We start from the raw sequence: 24,894 nt of genomic DNA on the forward strand, positions 1-24,894 counted from the left end.
TCATTCCTTAGTTCCTCTTGCTGTCTTTCTTTTTGAGTTGATTTTTTGTAGTAGTTTGCTTTTCTCTTTATCATTGTATATCTGTTATCTAGTTTTGGTCTGTGGTTATTACCATGAGGCTTTCATAATATGTAATTGAAGTTATCATAGATGGTTATAACATAAGAAAGTTCTACCCAATTACCTGCCCCCCTCAGATTTATGTTGATGTCCCAATTTTATATATTTTTATATAATTATATTTATATATTATACATTTATATATTATATTTATAAATACTATATTAACATAATATTACAGCTATACTTATTTTCAACACTGTTGTCTTTAACCTATATGCTAGATTTCAAAGTGATTTACACACCACCATTGAAGTATAGAGTTTTTTAAATTTGACTATATATATTCACCTTTACCAGTAACTTCTTTATTTCAGTATGTGTTTGTGCTACTAATTTGTTTCAGTTTGAAGAACTTCCTTTAGCATTTCTTGTAGGGCAGGTCTAGTGGTGATTAAATTCCTTCATGCTTTTGTTGGGTAAGATATCCTTGGATGAGTTTTGTTGTTTATGTGCTTTGAATGTATCATCCCACTGTCTCCTGGCCTGTAAGGTTTCTGCTGAGAAATGTAAAGCCTTATCAGAATTCCCTGTATGTGATTTTCTTTCTGACTTTGATTTTTGAGAGATTGATTATAATGTGTCTCAGTGAGGATCTCTTTGGGTGGGATCTCTAAGCTTCCCATACCTGGATGGCTGTATCTCTCCTCAGATTTGGGAAGTTTTCAGCCAATATTTCTTTGAATAAGATTTCTGTCCCTTTATCCCTTCTCCTCTGGGACTCCCAAAGTGAGGATATTGTTTCTTTTGATCATGTCCCACATAGTTCATGTATGCTTTCTTCACTCTTTTTCATTCTAATTTCAAAAATGGGACTCTTGCTTAAGCTGCTGTTAATCATTTCAGTCAGCTACTTTTAGCATCTGCTCATGGAACTGTGGCAAGGAATATTTCTCTTTTGAAATTCCTTAAATCAGTGATACTTAAATTCTGATGATCCTTTGTTGATATAAAAAACAGTCTACCTCGTGTTTCACAGCCAATGGCAGGGTAATTCATACATCATACTGAAAAATAAATATTTAGGGAACATTTAGAAGTTATACAAAGAGAAAGCTTTGCATTTGGGCAAGATATGTTTGTTCTTTTTCTGAGACGTCTTTTCAGTTTTACAGATTCTGTCATTTGATCTGTCAGCCTCAGCTCCTTATTCCTGAGATCTATGACCTTGATTTTCTCTCCTGTTCCTCTTAAATGGTTAGCTTTTTAATATATATCATATCAGTAGTCTGATTGTGTCCTAGCAGTTCTAGGTGTTTACAGTCCCTCTATTTAGTATCTTCTGTGATTCTTGCCACATTTTCCCAAGAGCTGATACTGATGTTAAACAAAGCTGGTCCCTGAGGCAGCCCCTCAAATACTTCTTGACTTAAAACTTTTTCATTGTTAGATATTGCTACTGCTCTCCAGTAATACTAAAGTCCTCATTTTTTTCCATCAAAGCCACATAATTGTTGGTATTTATGATTTATATATGTATATTTATACATATATAAGCACCTTAAAATTCCCTTGATCATAAGCGATCTTAGAAGATATGTATTTTTATCTCACATGTATTTATTCAGTATGAATTTGAGTGCCTGTTATGTGCAAATATGAGTATTTTTTAAAATACTTATATAAGTACAGGTGCTAGAGGTCAATCAACCCAGCTCCTAAATACCTTACAGCACCAAGTAAATATTTTACAGTTAAAGCCAGTTCCTTTAAATATGTAAATGTACTTCTGTGCAGAATATTTCTTGTTTGTTGTGGTGATATGTAAGCTCAGGTTCAACTGAGAAAGACAGAGGCTTAAAAAAAAAAGAGGCTTAATAACAATAGATGCTTACTTCTCTCTCCTATGTATGGCAGCCCACAGTCCTCAGGGATCCAAGCTTCTTTTCATTCTGTCCTCCACCCTCTGGTTCAGAATGGCTGCCGGGTGGAATAGCAAATATTACTAGTCTTAAAAGAAAAAAAAAGATAAATAACTTTATTAAAAAATAAGAACTTCTGTTCATCAAAAGACACCAAAAAAGAGAGTAAGATGGCAAGCCACAGACTGGATAATGATATTTACAATACATACATCCATGAAAAGAATCCAAAATATATACAAAGAGCAGGTGCTTCACTAAAGAGGGTATTCAAACAGCCAATAAAAAGATAATATCATTAGTCATCTGGCAGATGCCAATTAATAGCATGATGAAACACCGTTACCTATCAGAATGATTAAAATTAAAAAGAATGCTAACAATAAATGTTGGCAAGGATGTGAAGCAACTGGAATACTTATAAATTCCTGGTAGAATTACACATTTTGATGCAGTCAGTTTGGAAGTACCTACTAAAACTAAAAATTGCTCACCCTGTGCCCCAGCAATTCCACTCCTAGTTATATGCCCAAGAGAAATGAGTGCATTTTGTTAACAAAGGAGAGTAAGTGGTCAGATAAGGCTTCACAGCATCACATTAGGCTTGGTCTCTGAAGATGAGCAGGTGTCTCTAGGCAGACGGGCATCAGGAGCAGCATGAAGTCAGTCATGGAGATATAAGCCAATCTGGTTTGTTGGGGAATGATGGCAGTTCCAAATGGCTGGATCATATAGGTTGCAATTCCAGAAAGACACAAGGCCTGAAGGAGTAGACAGGGTCTTGTAGAGCTTTCTAGTTAGTCTCTTCTGCCAAGAAACATGGTCAGGTTTGTATTTAGAAAGGTCATTCAGAGAGGTGTGGCGGCGGGGGCTATATAAATGTTGTCAGGAAGACAGTCCAGGTGGATAGTTGTCACTTTGCTGCCATTTTGCCAATTCTGGAGAATAAGTACTCTTCTTATATTCTGCATTATCCTGTCTTTCATTCTATGAGGAATGGAATTAGTATGTTGCTCTGATAATTCTTCAGAAAGTCTTACAATTCCATAATGGACAATTCCATAATGGCAGAGAGGAAAAGAATGGACAAATAACTGTCCAGCAAAGATTTGCTTAAACCACCATCCTATGTGGCTTAGAATCTCTTTGAAAATTTTCAAACTTCCAACCTAGAAATGTCACTGATATGACAAAATGTACCCAGGCTTTGATTACTTTTAGAGTGAATCTTGCCTTTTTTCCCATAAGTCCTCCTCTCTTTCTACTAACCATTCGAAAAAGAACCCCTGGGTTCCAGTTCAGGAGGGTGACATAGGAGGATCCTGAACTCACTTCTTCTCACACCAAGTCTACAGCTAGATATGGAACAGTTTCTTCTAAAACTATCAGCAATTCCTACAAATTAGGTAGGAGAGGCTGAGACACAGTATCACCATGAACCCTGGCATGGTGACCCACAATCTGGAGGGCTCTCACAACTCCAAGCCTCTCCCTGAGGAGCAGAGGGTTTGAACCCCAACTTTTAAGGCCTGCATCTGAGAGACAAGTACCTCTAACTTTGAGAACATCTAGCTTTGAAAGCCATTGGGACTTGTTTCCTTGAGACCCAGAAGGTGATTGATAGTGATCTGGGAAACAGTTTTTGAAGGGCTTAGGTAGAATCACGCACCCCAGGGCCCAGAGCAGAGGCAGCCAACTAAAACGTACCCAGTCTTTCTGTTAAAGAGGCCAACTTGCTTATCTTAAAGCTTCAGCCCGAGGGGCAGGCATCTAATTTAATACATCTCCAGGGACTTACTGAAACGCTCTCCAAAACAGAGGCGAGCAGGTGCCATCTTTACAGTCTCCCTTGCTCCAAGCTGCTGGTATCTCTCAGAAAGGAGCTTGTGTACTCCTCTCATGCCCTGCTTTTTGCAGCTGCCACCCAGGGGACACCCCTTGATCACCTGGCTCTGGTGGACAGCAGGGCTTACACTCACAGGTCCCACAGAAGACTTCTTAACCACCTCACCCCAGGGTACAGCAGAGAAGCAACGGACTTGAAAGTGCCAATCCTTCTATACACGAAGCCTCTTATCTTCGTAGCTGTGGCCTGTGGGCCAGGCTTCTTTCTAACACACACACACATAGATGACGACTACAGTTCTCTCCAGAGACCAGGGAAGCTGGCAAGTATCATCTTCATGCTTTCCATCTTCCCAGCCCCAAGTCGCCAGTGTCTCTGAGAAAGGAGCTTGTGTAAATATCTGCTGACCCAGCTTTTGTGGCTGCCACCCTGAGGACACATCCTTTGACAGACTGGCTCTTGTGGCCAGTGAAGCTTGTGTTCACAGGTTCAATGGGACAGTAGCAAACAAAGAAACAGTTCTTAACTGGCTATCACCCAGTTTTTAACTGGCTATCAATCACCCCAAGGCTCAGCACAGAGGGAGAAGACAGATTCTCCTCTCTGGGACACTGACAGATCTAGGAACACCCTCCCTTCTTGGAGCCACTAAGAGTAAAGTAGGCTGCTTAAACAAACACAAAGGTTTGAGAGAGAACCAACTAGGGCAGGGTTGAACAATAATTTTATCTATTACATAAGGCCACTACTTCATACTGGGAGAGGTGGCTGATTTCTCTAGTGCATACATACCAACACGGAAAGTCAAGAATATATTCCAAATGGAAGAACAAGATAAAATCTCAGAAAAAAACCTTAGTGAAATACAGATAAGTAATTTACCTGATGAAGCGTTCAAAATAATGGTCCTAAAGATGCTCATGAGTTCAGGAGAACATTGGATGAACAAAGTGAGAACTTCAACAAAAGATAGAAAATATAAGAAAGTACCAATGGAAGTCACAGAGCTGAAGAATATAATAACTGATGTGAAAAATATATTAGAGGGGTTTAACAACAGACTAGAGGAAGCAAAAGAAAGGATTAGTAAACTTGAAGACAAGGTACTGGAATTCATCAAATCAGAGAAAGAAAAAAAAAATGAAAAAGAGTGAAGATAGATTAAGGGACTTAAGGGACACCATCAAGCAGACCAACATTTGCATTATAAGGGTCCCAGAAAGAGGAGAGAGAGAGAAATGGGCAGAAAACTCATTTTAAATAATAGCTGAAAATATTCCTATCCTGGGGAAAGAAACAGACATCCAGATCCAAGAATCCAGAGAATTCCAAATAAGATAAACCCAAAGAGACCCACACTAAGACATATTACATGTAGTTAAAGTGTCAAATTTAAATACAAGGAGAGAATCTTAAAATCAGCAAGAGAAAAACAATTTACATACAAGGGAACCCTCATAAGACTATCAATCAGCAGATTTTTTCAGGAGAAACTTTGCAGGCCAGAAGGAAGTAGCATGATATTTTTAAAGTGCTGAAAGAAAAAACTGCAAACCAAGAGTATGCTACTGAGCAAAGCTGTCCTTCAGAACTGAGTTGATGTTTAAGTCAAATCATTTTGCTATACACCTGAAACGTATATAGTAATGTATGTCAATTATATCTCAATAAAACTGGGGAGGGGGGAGAATTACAGGAGAGATAAAGGGTTTTTCAGATGATCAAAAGCTAAAGGAGTTCAACATCACAAGACTGGCCTTACAAGAAATATTAAAGGTACTTTTTAAAGCTGAAACAAAAGGATGCTAATTAGTAACAGAAAAACATGAAAGTATAAATCTTACTGGTAAAGGTAAATTTATAGTAAAATTCAGTATAGTCTAATGTAAAGGTGATGGGTTAATCACTTATAAAGCTAGCATAACAGTTAAAAGACAAAAGTGGTAAAAATAAATGTAACTACAATAATTTGCTAATGGATACACAAGATAAAAAGGTGTAAACTGTGACATCAAAATGTGAAAATGTAGAGCTTTAGAATGCTTTCAAACTTAAGTTATCAATTTAAAATAGACTGTTATAAATATAAGTGGTTTTTTGTAAGCCTCATGGTACCCCAAAGCAAAAACCCATAGTATATACACAAAATGTAAAGAGAAGGTAATCTAAGCATGCTAATGCAGGAAATAATCAAATTACAAAGGAAGAGAGCAAGAAAAGAAGGAGTAGAGGAATTACAAAACAGCCAGAAAACAATGAACAGAATGGCAATAAGTACATACCTATTAATAATCACTTTAAATGTAAATGAACTAAATGTTCCAATCAAAAGACATAAAGTGGCTAAGTAGATTAAAAAAACAAGATACATCTATATGCTGCCTACAAGATACTTCAGATGTAGGAATACACATAGTTTGAAAGTGAAGGGATGGAAAAAGATATTCCATGCAAATAAAAAAAAGAAAGCTGGGGGAGGTATACTTATATCAGACAAAATAGACTTTAAGAAAAAGACTAATTAGAGACAAGGTCATTTTGTAATGATAAAGGGATTAATCAAACAAAAGGATATAACATTTGAAAATAGCTATGCACCCAACATAGGAGCACCTAAATATATAAAGCAAATACTAAAGAAATAGACAACAAAGCAGTATTAATAGAGGACTTTAATACTCCACATTCACCAATGGATCGATCATTCAGACAGAAAATCAATAAGGAAACATTAGCCTTAATGACATGTCAGACCAGAGAACTTAACAGCTATATACAGAACATTCCATCCAAAAGCAACAGAATATATATTCTTCTCAAGCACACATGAATATTCTCCAGGATAGATCATATGTTAGGCCACAAAACAAGTCTTAATAAGTTTAAAAATACATCAACTGTCTTTTGCAACCACAATGTTAAGAAACTTGAAGTTAATTACAAGAAGAAAACTGGACAATTCACAAATATATGAAGACTAAACAGCATGCTACTGAACAACCAATGGGTCAAAGAAGAAATTAAAAAACAAACAAATACTTTGAGACAAATAAAAATGGAAATGCAACATACCATACTTATGGGATATAACAAGAGAAGTTCTTGCTATAGAGGGGAGTTCATAGTGATAAATGCCTACATCAAGAAACAAAAAAGATCTCAACCTATCTCTATACGTCAAGTAACTAGAAAAAGAACAAAGAAGCTCAAATTTAGTGGAAGGATGGAGATAACAGATCACAGTGGAAATAAATGAAATAGAGACAAAAAATAGAAAAGATCAACAAAACTAAGAGCCAGTTCTTTGAGAAGATAACAAAATTGACAGACCTTTAGCTAGACTCATCAAGAAAAGGAGAGGACTCAAGTCAGAAATGAAAGAGGAAAGATTAAAATGGATAACACATAAATACAAAGGATCATAAAAGACAACTATGAACAATTAGGTACAAACAAATTGAACAGCCTAGAAGAAATGGATAAATTCCTAGGAACATACAACCTACAAAGACTGAATCACTGAACAAATAGAAAATCTGAACAGACTGATTACTAGTAATGAGACTGAATTAGTAATCAGTAGTCTCCCAACAAAACTCCAGGGTCAGATGGCTTCACTAGTGAATTCTGCCAAACATTTAAAGAAAAAATTAATGCCAATCCTTCCCAAACTCTATCAAAAAAACCAGAAGAGGAGGGAACACTTCCAAACTCATTTTACAAGGTCAGCATTATCCTGAAACCAAATCCAGACAAGGATGCCATAAGAAAAGAAAACTACAGGTCAATATCCCTGATGAACATAGATGCAAAAATCCTCAACAAAATATTAGCAAACTAATTCAACAATACATTAAAAGGATTGTACACCATGTTCAAGTGGGATTTATTCCACGGATGCAAGGATGGTTTGACATTTGCAAATCAATTGGTGTGATACACCACATTATCAAAATGAAAGATAAAAATCATAATCTTAATAGATGCAGAAAAAGCATTTGACAAAATTCAACACTCATTTATGAAAAAAACTTTCAACATATTGGGTATACACGGAACATACCTCAACATGATAAAAGCCACATGTGACAAGCCGACAGCTAACATCGTACTCAGTGGTGAAAAGCTGAAAGCTTTACCTGTATGATCAGAAACAAGATAAGGATTCCAACTCTCACCACTTTTATTCAGTGTAGTATTGCAAGTTCTAGCCAGGGCAGTTAGGCAAGAAAAAGTTATAAAAGCCATCCAAGTCAGAAAGACGGAAGTATTCTAAGAACTCATTTATGACTGAGGAGGTTAACCATTTGTCATGCAGTGCAAATGAAATGCCATATTTTATTGCCATCAATTTACTGTGGTGTTTTGTATTTTGGTTTTGTATTAAAATATAATCATGTTGTGTTTTTTTAAAAAAGGAGTAAAACTGTCACTATTTGCAGATGAAATGCTATTATATAGAGAAAATCCAAAAGCCTGTGCTAGAAAACTATTTGAACTAATAAATTCAGTGAAGTTGCAGGATACAAAAATCAATATATTAAAAATCTGTTTTGTTTCTATACACTAATAGCAAACTATCAGAAAAAGAAATTTTAAAAAACACCATTTACAATTGCATCAAAAGAATAAAATACATAGGAATAAATTTATCCAAGAAGATCAATGATATATACATTGAAAACTATAAGACTTTGGAGGGAGGAATCAAGATGGCAGAAGAGTAGGATGTGGAGCTTACCTCCTCCCACAAATACATCAGAAAACACCTACAAGTGGAATGATTCACACAGAACATCTACTGAACGCTGGCAGAAGACCTCAGACTTCCAAAAGTCCAAGAAAACCTCCACATAACCAGGCAGGACAAAAGAAAAAACAAAAGAGAGAGTGGGGGGGGAGCTTTCCAAGATAGATGAGGAGTAGGAGGACGTGGAGTTCATCTCTCCCTACAAACACATCAAGAATACATCTACAAATGGAACAATTCTCACAGAGCACTTGCTGAACACTAGCAGAGGACCTCAGACACCTAAAAGGACAAGAAAGATCCCCATATAATGGGGTAGGATGAAAGAAATAATAAGGTAAAAGGAAGAGGAGAGGAAACAGGATGCAACCTGCACCCCTGGCAGGGAGCTGAAGGTGAGGAGAGGTTCCTGCATCTGGGGAAGCCCCCTTACCACCTGGGAGATCAGCTGGGACAGAAGGGAGCCTCAGGGGCTTGGAGGAGAGCCCAGCAACTGGTCTGTGACAGGCAGGACAGAGTGAGACCTACACAGATGGTCCATGCCACAGTCCTGCATGCCCCAGCCTGAGACAGGTGTCCGCTGGTACACATGGGGGCTGGGTGGTGGAACGTAGGGTTTTGAGAGCAGACCCAGGGGGGAGACCATTGTTGGCTGTGAGGAGACAGCCTGTGGGGACAGGAGTGAGGAGCTCCGCAACTGGGAATGCTCGTGGAGGAAGCCCGGACCACCACAAAAGAGAAGCACCATGGTTGAGTGACGTGCAAAGGGCAGGGCCACCATCACACCCTCTCTCCTCACGCACCAGCCCCTGCCTCCACGGGCACTAGGGAGGGCTCCACCAGAGCCAGTTCACACGCCCCTGCCATCGCCTCCCCTGCAACCCCCCTGCAAGCCTGGGTGACCCGCTCACCCTGATTGCCACTTGATGGGCTTGCATGTTCCAGTCCCTACCCTAGCACCCTCCCATCTAGGCAGCCTGCTCGCCCCAATCACTGCCTCGGCTCCTTCCTACCTGATAGGCTCATATGCTCCGGCAACCTCTAGAGTAGACTCCAGTGGGAAGAACATATGCACAGGTGGGGCTGAAACCACACCTGAGCCCCAGGGGCCATGTGACTAAGGAAGAAGAGCTGAAATCGCTCTTCAAGGCTGCGTGAACCACGGAGTTACATCTCTGCTGGCAGCTTCCTAAATTCAGTGCCTGTGAAACATGTGAAAGGACAACAAGTGCTCCTGCAGCTGGGATGGGTCTGGCTTCAGCAGCTGTGGGCTTTGTGGGCACATACATGTGGGGGTTGGTCCAGGCCAGAATCTGAGCTGCCTCTATAGCTCCCACAGCAGGTCCAGGTGCATGACTACTGCAGTCCTGGGACCTGACCTCAGTGTATCTGTGCCAGTGACCTGGTGAAAACACCTGAGAGTCACCAGGGCCAGTTGCCAGCATACCCACAGTTAAGGGCAGACTGAGAGCAGTGCCAACAACAGTGTACTTTGTGAGTCCGCACAATGGGCAAAAGGGGGCACAACAGAGCACATTCACAGGTGAACAGCTCCAGAGCAGGAATACTCAGTGGCTTGTCTCCCAGTTGGACTGCTCCAGTCCCACCTGCCTCACACCGCAGATCAGAAACAGAGCTAAGAAACAAGATCCGAGGGCCTCTACTCCAATAACTAGGGAGCAGACCCCGCCCCTGACAGGGCAGTGACAACCACAGAGCAAAAGCCCCGCTCAATATCCAGGGCAGGCTCTGGTCACCACAACACCAATCAAACCCCCTGTCAAGGGGATAATGGCAAAGCCTCTGAACCAGCTTCACCCACCAGGGGTCAGACACCAGAAACAAGGAATTACGATCCTGCAGCCTGTGGAAAGATGACCACAAACACAGTAAGTCTGACAAAATGAAAAGACAAAGAAATATGTTGCAGACAAAGGAGCAAGATAAAAACCTACAAGAACAACTAAATGAAGAGAAGGCAATCTACCTGCAAAAGAATTCAGAGTAATGATAGTAAAGATGATCCAAGATTTCAGAAAAAGAATGGAGGTGCAGATCAAGAAGAAACAAGAAACGTTTAACAAAGACCTAGAAGAACTAAAGAACAAACAAACAGAGATGAACAATACAATAACTGAAATGAAAAATGCACAAGAAGGAATCAACAGCAGAATAACTGAGGCAGAAGAATGGATAAGTGACCTAGAAGACAGAATGGTGGAAATCTCTGCCACGGAACAGAATAAAGAATGAAAAAAAAAGAGGACAGTCTCTGAGACCTCTGGGACAACACTAAATGCACCAACATTTGACTTATAGGGGTCCCAGAAGAAGAAGAGAAAAAGAAAGGGTCTGAGAAAATAGTTGAAGAGATTATAGTCGAAAACTTCCCTAACATGGAAAAGGAAGTAGTCACCCAAGTCTAGGAAGTGCAGAGTCCCATACATGATAAACCCAAGGAGGAAAACGCCAAGACACATATTAATCAAACTAACAAAAATTAAATACAAAGAAAAAATATTAAAAGCAGCAAGGGAAAAGCAACAAATACAAGGGAATCCCCATAAGGTTATCAGCTGATTTTTCAGCAGAAATTCTGCAGGCCAGAAGGGAGTGGCATGATATATTTTAAGTGATGAAAGGGAAAAACCTGCAACCAAGACTACTCTACCCAGCAAGGCTTTCATTCAGATTCAGCAAAGAAATCAAACCTTTACAGACAAGCAAAAGCTAGGAGAATTCAGCACTACCAAACCAGCTTTACAACAAATGCTAAAGGAACTTCTCTAGGCAGGAAACACAAGAGAAGAGAACAAAAGAGGAAAGGAAGAAAAATGACCTACAAAAACAAACCCAATGATCTGTATTTCTGTTTTTGTGCCAGTACCATACTGTCTTGATTACTGTAGCTTTGTAGTATAGTCTGAAGTCAGGGAGCCTGATTTCTCCAGCTCCATTTTTCTTTCTCAAGATTGCTTTGGCTATTCCGGGTCTTTTGTGTTTCCATACAAATTGTGAAATTTTTTGTTCTAGTTCTGTGAAAAATGCCAGTGGTAGTTTGATAGGGATTGCATTGAATCTGTAGATTGCTTTGGGTAGTATAGTCATTGTCACACTGTTGATTCTTCCAATCCGAGAACATGGTATATCTCTCCATCTATTTGTATCACCTTTAATTTCTTTCATCAGTGTCTTATAATTTTCTGCATACAGGTCTTTTGTCTCCTTAGGTAGGTTTATTCCTAGGTATTTTATTCTTTTTGTTGCAATGGTAAATGGGAGTGTTTTCTTAATTTCAGTTTCAGATTTTTCATCATTAGTGTATAGGAATGCAGCCTCTTCAATAAGTGGTGCTGGGAAAACTGGACAGCTACATGTAAAAGAATGAAATTAGAACACTCCCTAACACCATACACAAAAATAAACTCAAAATGGATTAGAGACCTAAATGTAAGGCCAGACACTATCAAACTCTTAGAGGAAAACATAGGCAGAACACTCTATGACATCAATCACAGCAAGATCCTTTTTGACCCATCTCCTAGGGAAATGGAAATAAAAACACAAATAAACAAATGGGACCTAATGAAACTTAAAAGCTTTTGCACAGCAAAGGAAACCATAAACAAGACGAAAAGACAACCCTCAGAGTGGGAGAAAATATTTGCAAATGAAGCAACTGACAAAGGATTAATCTCCAAAATTTACAAGCAGCTCATGCAGCTCAATATCAAAAAAACAAACAACGCAATCCAAAAATGGGCAGAAGACCTAAATAGACATTTCTCCAAAGAAGATATAAAGATTGCCAACAAACACATGAAAGAATGCTCAACATCATTAATCATTAGAGAAATGCAAATCAAAACTACAATGAGATATCATCTCACACTGGTCAGAATGGCCATCATCAAAAAATCTACAAACAATAAATGCAGGAGAGGGTGTGGAGAAAAGGGAACACTCTTGCACTGTTGGTGGGAATGTAAATTGATACAGCCACTATGGAGAACAGTGTGGAAGGTTCCTTAAAAAAACTAAAAATAGAACTACCATACGACCCAGCAATCCCACTACTGGGCATATACCCTGAGAAAACCATAACTCAAAAAGAGTCATGTACCACAATGTTCATTGCAGCTCTATTTACAATAACCAGGACATGGAAGCAACCTAAGTCTCCATCGACAGATGAATGGATAAAGAAGATGTGGCATATATATACAATGGAATATTACTCAGCCATAAAACGAAACGAAATTGAGTTATTTGTAGTGAGGTGGATGGACTTAGAGTCTGTCATACAGAGTGAAGTAAGTCAGAAAGAGAAAAAAAATACTGTATGCTAACACATATATATGGAATCTAAAAAACAAAAACAAAAAGGTCACGAAGAACCTAGGGGCAAGACGGGAATAAAGACACAGACCTACTAGAGAATGGACTTGAGGACGTGGGGAGGGGGAAGGGTAAGCTGGGACAAAGTGAGAGAGTGGCATGGACATAGAGATACACTACCAAATGTAAAATGGATAGCTAGTGGGAAGCAGCCGCATAGCACAGGGAGATCAGCTTGGTGCTTTGGGACCACCTAGAGGGGTGGGATAGGGAGGGTGGGAGGGAGGGAGATGCAAGAGGGAAGAGATATGGGGATATATGTATATGTATAACTGATTCACTTTGTTATAAAGCAGAAACTAACACACCATTGTAAAGCAATTATACTCCAATAAAGATGTTAAAAAAAGAAAAACCCAAAACAATTAACAAAATGGCAATAGGAAAATACATATTTATAACTACCTTAAATGTAAATGGATTAAGTGCTCCAACCAAAAGACACAGACTGGATGAATGGATACAAAAACAAAACCTGCATATATGCTGTCTACAAGAGACCCACTTCAGACCTAAGAACACATACAGACAAAGTAAGGGGATGGAAAAAGATTACATGCAAATGGAAATCAAAAGAAAGCTGGAGTAGTAATACTCATATCAGACAAAATAGACTTTAAAGACTGTTACAAGAGATAAGGAAGGACACTACGTAATGTTCAAGGGATCAATCCAAGAAGAAGATATATCAATTGTAAATATATATGCACCCAACATAGGAGCACCTCGATATATAAGGGAAATGCTAACAGTCATAAAAGGAGAAATTGACAGTAACACAATAATAGTGGGGGACTTTAATACCCCACTTGTACCAATGGACAGATCATCCAGACAGAAAATTAATAAGGAAACATAAGCCTTAAATGACACATTAGACCAGATAGACTTAATTGATATTTATAGGACAGTGCATCCAAAAGCAGCAGAATACACTTTCTTCTCAAGTGTACACAGAACATTCCCCAGGATAGATCAACATCTTGGATCACAAATCAAGCTTCAGTAAATTTAAGAAAATTGAAATCATATCAAGCATCCTTTTCGACCACAATGCTATGAGATTAGAAATCAATTACAGGAAAAAAAACTGCAAAAAACACAAACACATGGAGGTTAAATAATATGTTACTAAATAACCAGTGGATCACTGAAGAAATCAAAGAGGAAATCAGAAAATACCTAGAGACAAGTGATAACGAAAACACAATGATCCAAAACCTATGGGACGCAGCAAAAGCAGTTCTAAGAGGGGAGTTTATACCAATACAGTCTTACCTCAAGAAATAAGAAAAATCTCTAACAACCTAACCTTACACCTAAAGCAACTAGAGAAAGAAGAACAAACAAAACCCAAAATTAGTAGAAGGAAAGAAATCATAAAGATCAGAGCAGAAATCAATGAATTAAGAGATAAAGAAAACAATAGCAAAGATCAATAAAACTAAAAGCTGCTTCTTTGAGAAGGTGAACAATATTGATAAACCTTTAGCCATACCCATCAAGAAAAAAAGGGAGAGGACTCAAATCAATAAAATTAGAAATGAAAAAGGAGAAGTTACAATGGACACCACAGAAATAGAAAGGATCATAAGAGATTACTACAAGCAACTATACGCCAATAAAATGGACAAATTCTTAGAAGGGTACAACCTTCCAAGACTGAACCAGGAAGAAATAGAAAATATGAACAGACCAATCACAAGTAATGAAATTGAAACTGTGATAAAGTCTTCCAACAAACGAAAGTCCAGGACCAGATGCCTTCACAGACGAATTCTATCAAACATTTAGAGAAGAGTTAACAACTACCCTTTTGAAACTCTTCCAAAAAATTGCAGGGGAAGGAACACTCCCAAACTCATTCTATGAGGCCACCCACCCTGATACCAAAACCAGACAAAGATGTCACAAAGAAAGAAAACTACAGGCCAATATCACTGATGAACATAGATGCAAAAATCCTCAAGAAAATACTAGCAAACAGAATCCAACAGCACATTAAAAGGATCATACACCATGATCAAGTGGGGTTTATCCCAGGAATGCAAGGATTCTTCAATATACGCAAATCAATCAATGTGATACACCATATTAACAAACTGAAGGATAAAAGCCATAGGATCATCTCAACAGATGCAGAAAAAGCTTTCGACAAAATTCAACACCCATTTATGATAAAAAACCCTCCAGAAAGTAGGCATAGAGGGAACTTACCTCAACATAATAAAGGCCATATATGACAAACCCACAGCCAACATCGTCCTCAATGGTGAAAAACTGAAACCATTTCCACTAAGATCAGGAATAAGACAAGGTTGCCCACTCTCACCACTATTATTCAACATAGTTTTGGAAGTTTTAGCCACAGCAATCAGAGAAGAAAAAGTAATAAAAAGAATCCAAGTCGGAAAAGAAGAAGTAAATCTGTCACTATTTGCAGATGACATGATACTATGCGTAGAGAATCCTAAAGATGCTACCAGAAAGCTTACACCATATACTAAAATCAACTCAAAATGGGTGAAATACTTGAACATAAGACTTGAAACCATAAAACTCCTAGAAGAAAACATAGGTGATATGCTCCTTGAGATTGTTTTTGGTGTCAAATCCAAATTATTGTCACCAAGACCAAAGGCAAAAGAAGCAAAAAATAAACAAGTGGGACTACATCAAACTAAAAATCTTTTGTACAGCAAAGGAAACCATCAACGAAATGAAAAGGCCACCTACCAAATGGAAGAAAATATTTGCAAGTCATATATCTGATAAAGGGTTAATATCTTAAAAAATATAAAGAATTCATACAACTCAATAGTAAAAAAGCAAACAACTTGATTAAAAAGTGGGCTGAAAGTCTGAATAGACATTGTTCCACAGAATACATACAGATGGCCAACAGGTAAGAAATGATATTCAACATCACTAATAATCAGGGAAATGCAAATCTAAACCACAAAGTGGTTTAGATACCACCTTATAACTGTTAAATGGCTTTTATCAAACAGATAAGAAATATTAAGTCTTGGTGAGAATGTGGAGAAAAGGAAACCCCTGTGCACCGTTGGTAGGACTGTAAATTGGTGTGGCCACTATGGAAAACGGTGTGGAGATTCCTCAAAAAATAAAAATAGAACTACCATATGATCCAGCAGTTTTAATTCTGTGTGTTTATCTGAAGGAAATGAAAACACTAACTTGAAAAGATATTTGCACTCTCCATGTTGATTGCAGCATCATTTACAATAGTCTAGACATGGAAGCAACCTAAGGGTCCATCTATGGATGAATGGAGAAGATGTGGTGTGTGTGTATACACACACACACACAGTCGAATATTATTCAGCTATAAAAAAGAATGAAACCCTGTCATTTGTGACAACATGGATGTACCTTGAGGGCATTATGCAAAATAAGCCAGAGAAAGACAGATACCATATGATCTCACTTATATGTGAAATTAAAACAACAAAAACAACAACAAAAAAAAACCTAACTCATAGATTCAGAGAAGAGATTGGTGGTTGTTATGGATGGGTGATCAAAAGGTACAAACTTCCAGGACTTCCCTGGCGGTCCAGTGGTTAAGACTCTGCACTTCCATTGCAGCAGGCCAGGGTTCGATCCCTGGTCAGGGAACTAAGATCCCACATGCCGCACAGTGCAGCAAAAAAAAAAAAAAGCCAAAAGGTACAAACTTCCAATTATAGAATTAATAAATCTGGCGATTTAATGTACAGCTTGGTGACTATAGTTAACAATACTGTTTTGTATATTGAAAGTTGATGGGAGAGTAGATTTAAAGTTATCATTGCAAGAAAAAAACTTAACTATATGTGGTAATGGATTAACTAGACTTATTGTGATCATTTCACAATATATACAAATAATGAATCAATATGTTGTACACCTGAGACTAATATATGTTATATGTCAATTATATTTCAATAAAAATTTTAATTAAATTAAAAAAAAATTTTTGAAGACAACATAGGCTTCTTCTGGGGGTAGTACTCTTGGTGGGTATATGAAACCTACCCAGAGGACAGTGAAAGGAGAAGCAAAATATGATGCTTTTGTTTAGAACAAAAATCTGGTTTCTCATGTGAGCCCGTTGCCCAATTTCCTTGAGACTGCCCCTAATTCTTATTAGTCCCTGGGTTAAAAGGTCTTTTGCTGGCTCATTACATAACAGACAGTGCCACACTGTTTGTGTTTCTGCCCAGGACAGAACAGGAGGAAATGACCTTTCTTGGAAAGAGGTGTGAGGGTGAGAGAAAATGCCCTGACCATGATCGACCCGTGAGACACCCCCAGGTTTACTGGGTCAGGGACAGAATTACCCTTCCTAGGGATTCTATCCATGTGTCTGTTGAGACACCCTGATCCTTGAAAAAGGCCTCTTTACCCCTTCCATTGCAAACTGCCCAGGCTCAAAGTTGATGTGAAGCTCATGGGTCATTTACTGCATTTCAGCTTTTTGGTGATTTCAGGGACACAACCAGATCTCCCTGGCTGGTTGCCTTTAGGCAGAGTCATTGATGTAATGCTACTGTGTTCCTTAGAGAAAGTTCCATAAACAGCAAAGAGGGAACTACTGGATTCCAGTGAGTCAGCTAGCCTGCACTGCTTCAAAGAGAAGCAAAGGAAGCCGTCCTTAAGGTACATTGCTGCTGTCACTTGGAGAAGCTCCAGAGGGCAGCCCTGAGAGCCGAAAGCTGGGGGAGGAAGGAGGTTTTTCCTGAGTGTTGTCTCACTCTGGAAAAGTCCACTGGGGAAGAGCTTCTCGAAACATCTTTGATGGTTCACTCTCAGATTCCAGTGTTCCTGGTCAAGTCAGACAGGCAGACAGGAAAGGTCAGAAATAGAGCCATCGCCATGGGAAGGACACAAAAAGAAAGGCCATCCTTTGCATGTGTGAGTTGTCATTAGACAGACAAGACCCTGATTTTAGAAGCTGACTTCTCTGCCTCCAGGCAGAGCTGGAGAAAACCACCAGATCTGCTGCAGGCACATCCCACAGGCACAGCAGCCCTGGGCAGACCCCGGGAGCAGGGGCTGTGACGCCTCGCAGCCACCCTCCTCCAACTCCCCACCCCAGGATCCTGCATCATCACCGGCCAACGCTGTGCCAACTGGAATCCCACCTGCCCAGCAGGCACCTCTGTGGTGCACGTGGGCACCCGTCCAGTGAAAAACACTGGGTACCACCTCTCTTCAAAGCAGATATTAGGATTTATCTGGACTCCTGCCTTCACGATGCAGTAAAAAAATAAGAGCACAGGGCTTCCCTGGTGGCGCAGTGGTTGAGAATCTGCCTGCTAATGCAGGGGACACAGGTTCGAGCCCTGGTCTGGGAAGATCCCACATGCTGCGGAGCAACTGGGCCCGTGAGCCACAACTACTGAGCCTGCGCATCTGGAGCCTGTGCCCCGCAACAGGAGGGGCCGCGATAGTGAAAGGCCCGCGCACCCCGATGAAGAGCGGCCCCCGCACCGCGATGAAGAGTGGCCCCTGCTTGCCGCAACTAGAGAAAGCCCTCGCACGAAAACTAAGACCCAACGCAGCCAAAAATAAATAAATAAATAAATAAATAAATAAATAAATAAAGTAGCTATTAAATTAAAAAAAAAAAAAAAAGCACAGTGATGAAAATGTCTGCAAAACCACAAAGGATTCGTCCTCTGCTAGTTGTTCCTGATTTTAAGTCTAATTTGACACCACTCTGTCTCTGTCAGTGGAAAGCTTCAGATGTCTCCAAACAGTTCCTCAAGTGGGAACCTTGGCCTTTTGCTTCTCATGGAGCAGTATTCACAGAGGCTTCCTCTTTCAGGCAGACTCAGACTGCAAGCATGCTCACCCAGAGCATGCCCCTCAAATAAGACTCTGAACATGCAAGTTACAGGGTGGTACATACTTATTGGGGCACCCAGGGGACTCAGCCCTTGGGAAAAATAAGATAGACATCTTAATTAATAAACACTGTCCCCCCCACTGGAAGCAGCCTCTGTACCTGAGGACTTCCTTCTCTAAAGAGTCTCATGACTTATTTCCTCTCTTATTTAGCCGAACTCAAATGACTGAGAAAACTGGTTTGTCTCTTCAACAGCCACTCAGCTGTCACACCTCCCAGGTACACATGGGCCTTCTGAGGCCACTCCTTAGCCCATCCCAAAGCTGTGACTCTTCATTCATGCTTAAGTTCCTGCTGTGTATCGGGTACTGGTCGGGGTATGTGCTGAGCAAGATCTCCCTCGTGAAGCACAGAGCCTTGCAGAGAAGATGGATCACTAACCAGAGCAGTACAGCACAGAGTCAGAATGGCTGGGTTGGGAGTTCAGGGGATGCTGGAGCACAGAGCAGCAAGCCCTGGTGAGTGGGTCATACCCCAGGAGGAACGAGCTTGGCTCAGCACCTTCCTTGCCATATTCAGCGAGGTCCCCATGCACATAAAATGCACATAGAATGGCCTTGTAGAGTGTGATCTTTACGAGAACCATATCTTATAACCTGTACTAAAAACATTTTACATCATATTCTTTAAGAATCTATAATTTAGACCGTCAGAAATCTCCGTAATTGCTGCTCTTGACCTTCAGCTCCTTAAACCACCCTTAGCAGAAGAGCTTGAGAATTTCATTATGCTGTACAGAGCCTGTTGGGCAGGAAGACAGCAGGTCACGGGGACAAACACACACCCCACACACAGAATTAGAGACTGAGGATTAAGAAGAGGATCAGTAACCCTCCCAGACTTCAGACAATACTACAAAGCTACAGTAATCAAAACAGCATGGTATTGGCACAAAAACAGACATATGGATCAATGGAACAGAATAGAGACCCCATAAATAAACCCACACACCTACCATCAATTAGGCTTCGACAAAGGAGGCAAGAATATACAATGGAAAAAAGCAAGTGGTGTTGAGAAGGCTAGACAGCTGCATGTAAACTCCTTCACACCATACAAAAATTAAACCCAAAATGGCTTGAAGACTTAAATATAACACATGACACCATAAAACACCTAGAAGAGAACATAGGCAAAACGTTCTCTGACATAAATCGTACCAATGTTTTCTTAGGTCAGTCTCCAAAGGCAATAGAAATAAAAGCAAAAATAAACAAATGAGACCTAATCAAACTTATAAGCTTTTGCACAGCAAAGGAAATCATAAACAAAATGAAAAGACAACCCACAGGCTGGGAGAAAATATTTGCAAACGATGCAACTGACAAGGGATTAATCTCCAAAGTATACAAACAGCTCATACAACTCAATAACAAAAGAACGAACAACCCAATCAAAAAAATGGGCAGAAGACCTAAAGAGACATTTCTCCAAGGAAGACATACAGATGACCAACAGGCACATGAAAAGATGTTCAACATCGCTAATTATTAGAGAAATGCAAATCAAAACTACACTGAGGTATCACCTCATACCAGTCAGAATAACCATCATCAAAAAGTCTACAAATAATAAATGCTAGAGAGGGTGTGGAGAAAGGGGAAACCTCCTATACCATGGGCAGGAACGTAAATTGGTGCAGCCACTATGGAAAACAGTATGGGGGTTCCTTAAAAAACTAAAAATAGAGCTACCATATGATCCAGCACTCCTGGGCATATATCTGGAGAAAACTCATTCGAAAAGATAAATCCACCCCAATGTTCACAGCAGCACTATTTACAATAGCCAAGACATGGAAGCAACCAAAGTGTCCATCGATAGATGAATGGATAAAGAAGATGTGGTACATATATACAATGGAATATTACTCAGCCATAAAAAAAGAATGAAATAATGCCATTTGCAGCAACATTGATGAACCTAGAGATTATCATACTAAGTCAGACAGAGAAAGACAAATATCATATGCTATCCCTTATGAGTGGAATCTAAAATATGATACAAATGAACTTACCTGCAGAACAGAAACAGACTCACTGACATAGAAAACAACTTATGGTTACCAAAGAGGAAAGGCAAGAGGTATGGATAAATTAGGAGTTTGGAATTAGCAGATACACACTACCATCTATAAAATAGATGAACAACAAGGATTTACTGTGTAGCATAGTGAACTATATTCAGTATCTTGTAATAACCAAAATGGAAAAGAATCTGAAAAAGAATATATAGAGGGAGAGGGAGCTTGCGCACACAACAGCACGCCCCTGACGAGGCTCCTCTCACTTCTCAGGGCTCGCCTCTTGTTTTGGTTCATGCCCCCAGCCTCTGCTCAGGCTGTCTCTGTGCCTGTGTGCCTTTCCATGCCACACCCACTGCCCTCCAGTTGGCAAACCCCTCTTCCACTTCCAAGATTTTGTCCAGTCATGACTTCAAGGCAAGCTTTTTCTACCCTCTCCCCGTGCTGCCTCACCCCCTCTGTAAAATCAACCCCTCCCCCCTTGGTGCCCCAAACGCCCCCATTATATCACCTCTCACTTTATCATTGTGGCTCACTTTATTACCCTTGACCGTTGTATTGTTAATTGTGGGGGGCTAAGATCGTGTCTTATTCAAAATTATCTGTGCCTGGTCCTCCAGACCTTTTTCACGTCAGAGCACATAGGAAACGATAATATTTCTGTGGTATGAGAGGCTGCTGGTGACAGAGATCAGTCCTCAGCACACCTTTATAACCCAGGCAAAGCTAAAACACACCAGTTGAGGAGCTCTGCTTAAAAGACTCTCAGTTAATGTTGATTGAAAATGAGTCAGTCGGTCTGTTTATAGGATTAAGAGATACCTGGAATTAGGCAAAAAAGATCTAAGAAATCAGTGAAAGGAATGGTCCTATAGAAAAAAACAATCAAGAGTGAACATGGCCCCAGCAGAAGGATAATTATGTGGATTTCTTACCCAGATGGTCAGGGTCTCCTTGACCCATACTAGACTCCATCCCCAAGCTGACCTACAGCACTGCTTTCCAGGCACCTGGTCTGTAATCAAGCCAAGCTGCTTGCTCCCCGGCCCCTGCAACTCCCTTGCTCACCTGCCAACAGTCAGCGCCTGTTTGTCTTGGCCTCTCTCTCCAGCACAGCCTCCTCTCCACGCGTGCCACCCTCTAGGACGACAGCCGCCCATCTCCATGGCCACCTCCAACTGGAGACTGCTGTGCTCCCGCGGGCAGGCACGGCCTCTCCCTCTTCGCCCTAGTATTGTGCCTGTCATCACACGCCCTTGTCTGAGTTCTTTTTGTCTCCGATCCTGTCAATGAGATATAAGTTTCATGTGGTTGAGGACAGTCCTTCTCATTGTAGTTTCTCCTCCTTTACCTGTAATAGGTACAAATAAGTGTATATTGCATTGGATAAAATTTCCCAGGTGGCTGTGAAAAAACCAGGTTCCTGTCTAACAGGGAGGTGGGGGACTTGGCTGTCCAGGGAAAAGCCAACGTCTCATAGCCTGCTGGGTGCCAGGAAATACCCCTTATAGTAAACTGCACTCAGCCCTCTTATTTCAGGGATTCATAAGTCAGGTAATGCTATACAAAGCAGAGCCAGACCCACTGTCCCCAGATCCATTATCTGGATAGTAAGTAATCCAGACTTTGGCCTGCAGGCCTGGTGAGCCAGACCAGGGGGAGAACCTGAGAGCAGCAGCCCCAGGGGGGCATGAGCGTCGGAAGTGAAGCCCCAGTTCTGTGCAGCAGAAAGAGCTTCCTGCAGAGCTGCAGGGGAGGTCGGGGAGACTAGGAGGACAGGGCTGAGTGCTAAAGGGTGAAACTGCTTGTCCAAGCCCTGTGGGGCATCCACGGGGTCAGTCAGTAGCCGGCCGCCCCCTTTCCCATACAGTTTCTGAAAGGCAAAATAGAGGAGTATTGTGGAGTTCCTTAGAGCAAGTAAATAAATGCCAATTTCCTGATAGCCCTGCACTCTTTGAAGATTTACTGCCCTGAATCATAGGCCACCCCTAGGATGTGTCCTGATGTTCACACGTGCGCTGGAGTCAAGTCCCATCCCGATCCTTCCATCCTGCCGTCAGCAGTATTTCCAAACAGTGGGGCTTTGGTTGGAGGGAGAGAAACCCTTCAAGCAACCTTTTTGCATTGAATGGTCATTCTTGTCTCCCCTCTCCTGCTCAGCCAGGCCTCACGCTCGTGGCTAATCTGTTGAGCATCCTTGCGTGTGCACTGCAACACGTACCGTCCCCTGTCGTGACAAGGGACTGCCTCCCTCCCTGGGTTCGGGGATGTCTGCTCAGACTGAAGTCTCATCTGTATCCCCCCAAGCTCCGCTACCTCTGTCTTTGCTTTAGAACGTGGAGAATGAAATTTCTGGTAATGCTTTATTGCCGAGACATTGCTGGAAGTTTCCAGTCATCAGGAAATGTGTCTCACGTTCTGTTAACAGCGGAATCCCCGTCCCCGGTGACCGGCCAGTCCTGCACTGATGTGACATGCACTCTTCCCCCTGCAGGCACAGAGGGTACACAGGAGGTGCCCTAAACCCAGCAGAGCTCACCACGCCTCAGAGCAGAAAGCTGGCTCCACGCCTTCTCCGAGTGCCGCTGCACGGAGCCGGACCCCTGGCAGCGGCCCGCAGCCCCCGATGGACACTTCAGACCTGGGGCTCGGCCAGACAGGCCTGCCTGCCCGGCAGCCGCAGGACTTCGCCAGACCAGCCGGCAGCCCTCCCAGCCTCCCCTGGTCTTTCCAGAGAAGCAAGTCCTTGTTTTGTTTGCCCACGGGAGACCCCTCCCCGGCCTCCTCAGCCGAACCACCGTGGTTTGCAAACACAGACGGCCCGGGGCAGAGGGCGTCGGAGCGGAGGCACGGCCACCTCCTCTCCATCGATGACTTAGAGGGGGCCCAGGAGACGGACGTGGACACGGGGCTGCGGCTCTCCTCCTCCGACCTGTCCGTGGTCTCTGCGTACTCTGCACCCAGCAGGTTCTGCAGCCCCGCGGAAACACTGCTCCCCTCCGAAAGATGCAGCAGCCTCTGGTCAGAGCGCAGGGCTTCCAGAGAAGGACCCCTGCCCGCTGGGGGCGGCGTGACCACAGAGGCCTCCTGGGCTGCCCTCCCTCTGTCCACCAAAGGGCCTTCCAGCTCCTCGGCCACAGCTGTCACCACTTCCCCAGCTTCCGACACCTCCTGGCTCACAGAGTCACCCCCAGAACTCCCTTATGATGCTCCCGACGCCCAGCAGACTGGCAGAGGTGTCCTACCACCCTCAGTGCTGGCCGGACGCGGGGGCAGTGACGTGGAGGAGGAATTCTACATCTGAACGCACCCCACTCTTGTCTTTCAGACCCACAGGCTCAGGTGCCCCGCCCCTCTGGGGTCTGCACGCCACTCGTGTTCTCAGCCCCGCTTCCCCAGGTCCCTCCGGAATCTAATTATCTGTCTCACCGGGTCGTTACTAGCACGTTTGACACACCACCCATTCTTACCTGCGAGGTGGTGGGCTCAGTGGAAAAATACTGGGATTTTTATGCAAATAAATTCTCAATAAACTTAAGGCATAAAATATATGTTTTGAATACTCAGTTCCATTTGAGATATGGTTTGGTGCACTTGTTTAAATGCTTCATGTAATTATTTGAAATGGAAAGAAAACCTAGTCAGCTGGAGCTGATTTCACAATTTTTCATGCTGGGAAGGAAAAACAATTAAAGCCCAAAAACGTGGAATGTGAGAAAGATACCAAGTGACTTGTATGAGAGATTAGTGCACATAATTCCACCTTACTGGATTCTCCATATCTGTTTACCTTACCAGGGAGCAGTGGCCCTGAGAATTTCCAGGTACCGTTACAGTGAAAGGAGTCACCTTGATAAAACAGTAAACTTACATCAGACTACAGTGATACCTCACTTTGATGCCACGCAACATCTGCATTTACGCAAAAGTAGCTACTATGCTTTATAGAGATTCAGCCTGAGTTAACAGACTCTTGGT

General features: G+C 41.5%; 1 protein-coding gene and 1 long non-coding RNA gene across 3 annotated transcripts in view; one reads left to right on the forward strand and one right to left on the reverse strand.

Moving 5' to 3' along the window:
• LOC133076629 (uncharacterized) overlaps positions 1-22,142 on the reverse strand; it is a 66,898-nt gene extending 44,756 nt beyond the window's left edge. For both annotated transcript variants that reach the window (XR_009697568.1, XR_009697569.1), the window contains exons 1-2: positions 21,985-22,142; positions 1,956-2,070 (exon numbers count right to left, since the gene is read on the reverse strand). This is a non-coding gene — a long non-coding RNA (uncharacterized LOC133076629). The remainder of the gene's footprint in view (positions 1-1,955; positions 2,071-21,984) is intronic.
• The window catches only part of FAM124A (family with sequence similarity 124 member A), a 105,877-nt gene extending 81,433 nt beyond the window's left edge, over positions 1-24,444 (forward strand). The window contains exon 4 of the mRNA XM_061170943.1: positions 23,411-24,444. Coding sequence (XP_061026926.1) covers positions 23,411-24,220 — 810 coding nt within the window. The 3' untranslated portion in view covers positions 24,221-24,444. The remainder of the gene's footprint in view (positions 1-23,410) is intronic.
• The last annotated feature ends 450 nt before the right edge of the window (positions 24,445-24,894 follow it).

This window comes from Eubalaena glacialis, chromosome 16, assembly GCF_028564815.1.
Source record: "Eubalaena glacialis isolate mEubGla1 chromosome 16, mEubGla1.1.hap2.+ XY, whole genome shotgun sequence".
Classification (NCBI taxonomy): domain Eukaryota; kingdom Metazoa; phylum Chordata; class Mammalia; order Artiodactyla; family Balaenidae; genus Eubalaena; species Eubalaena glacialis.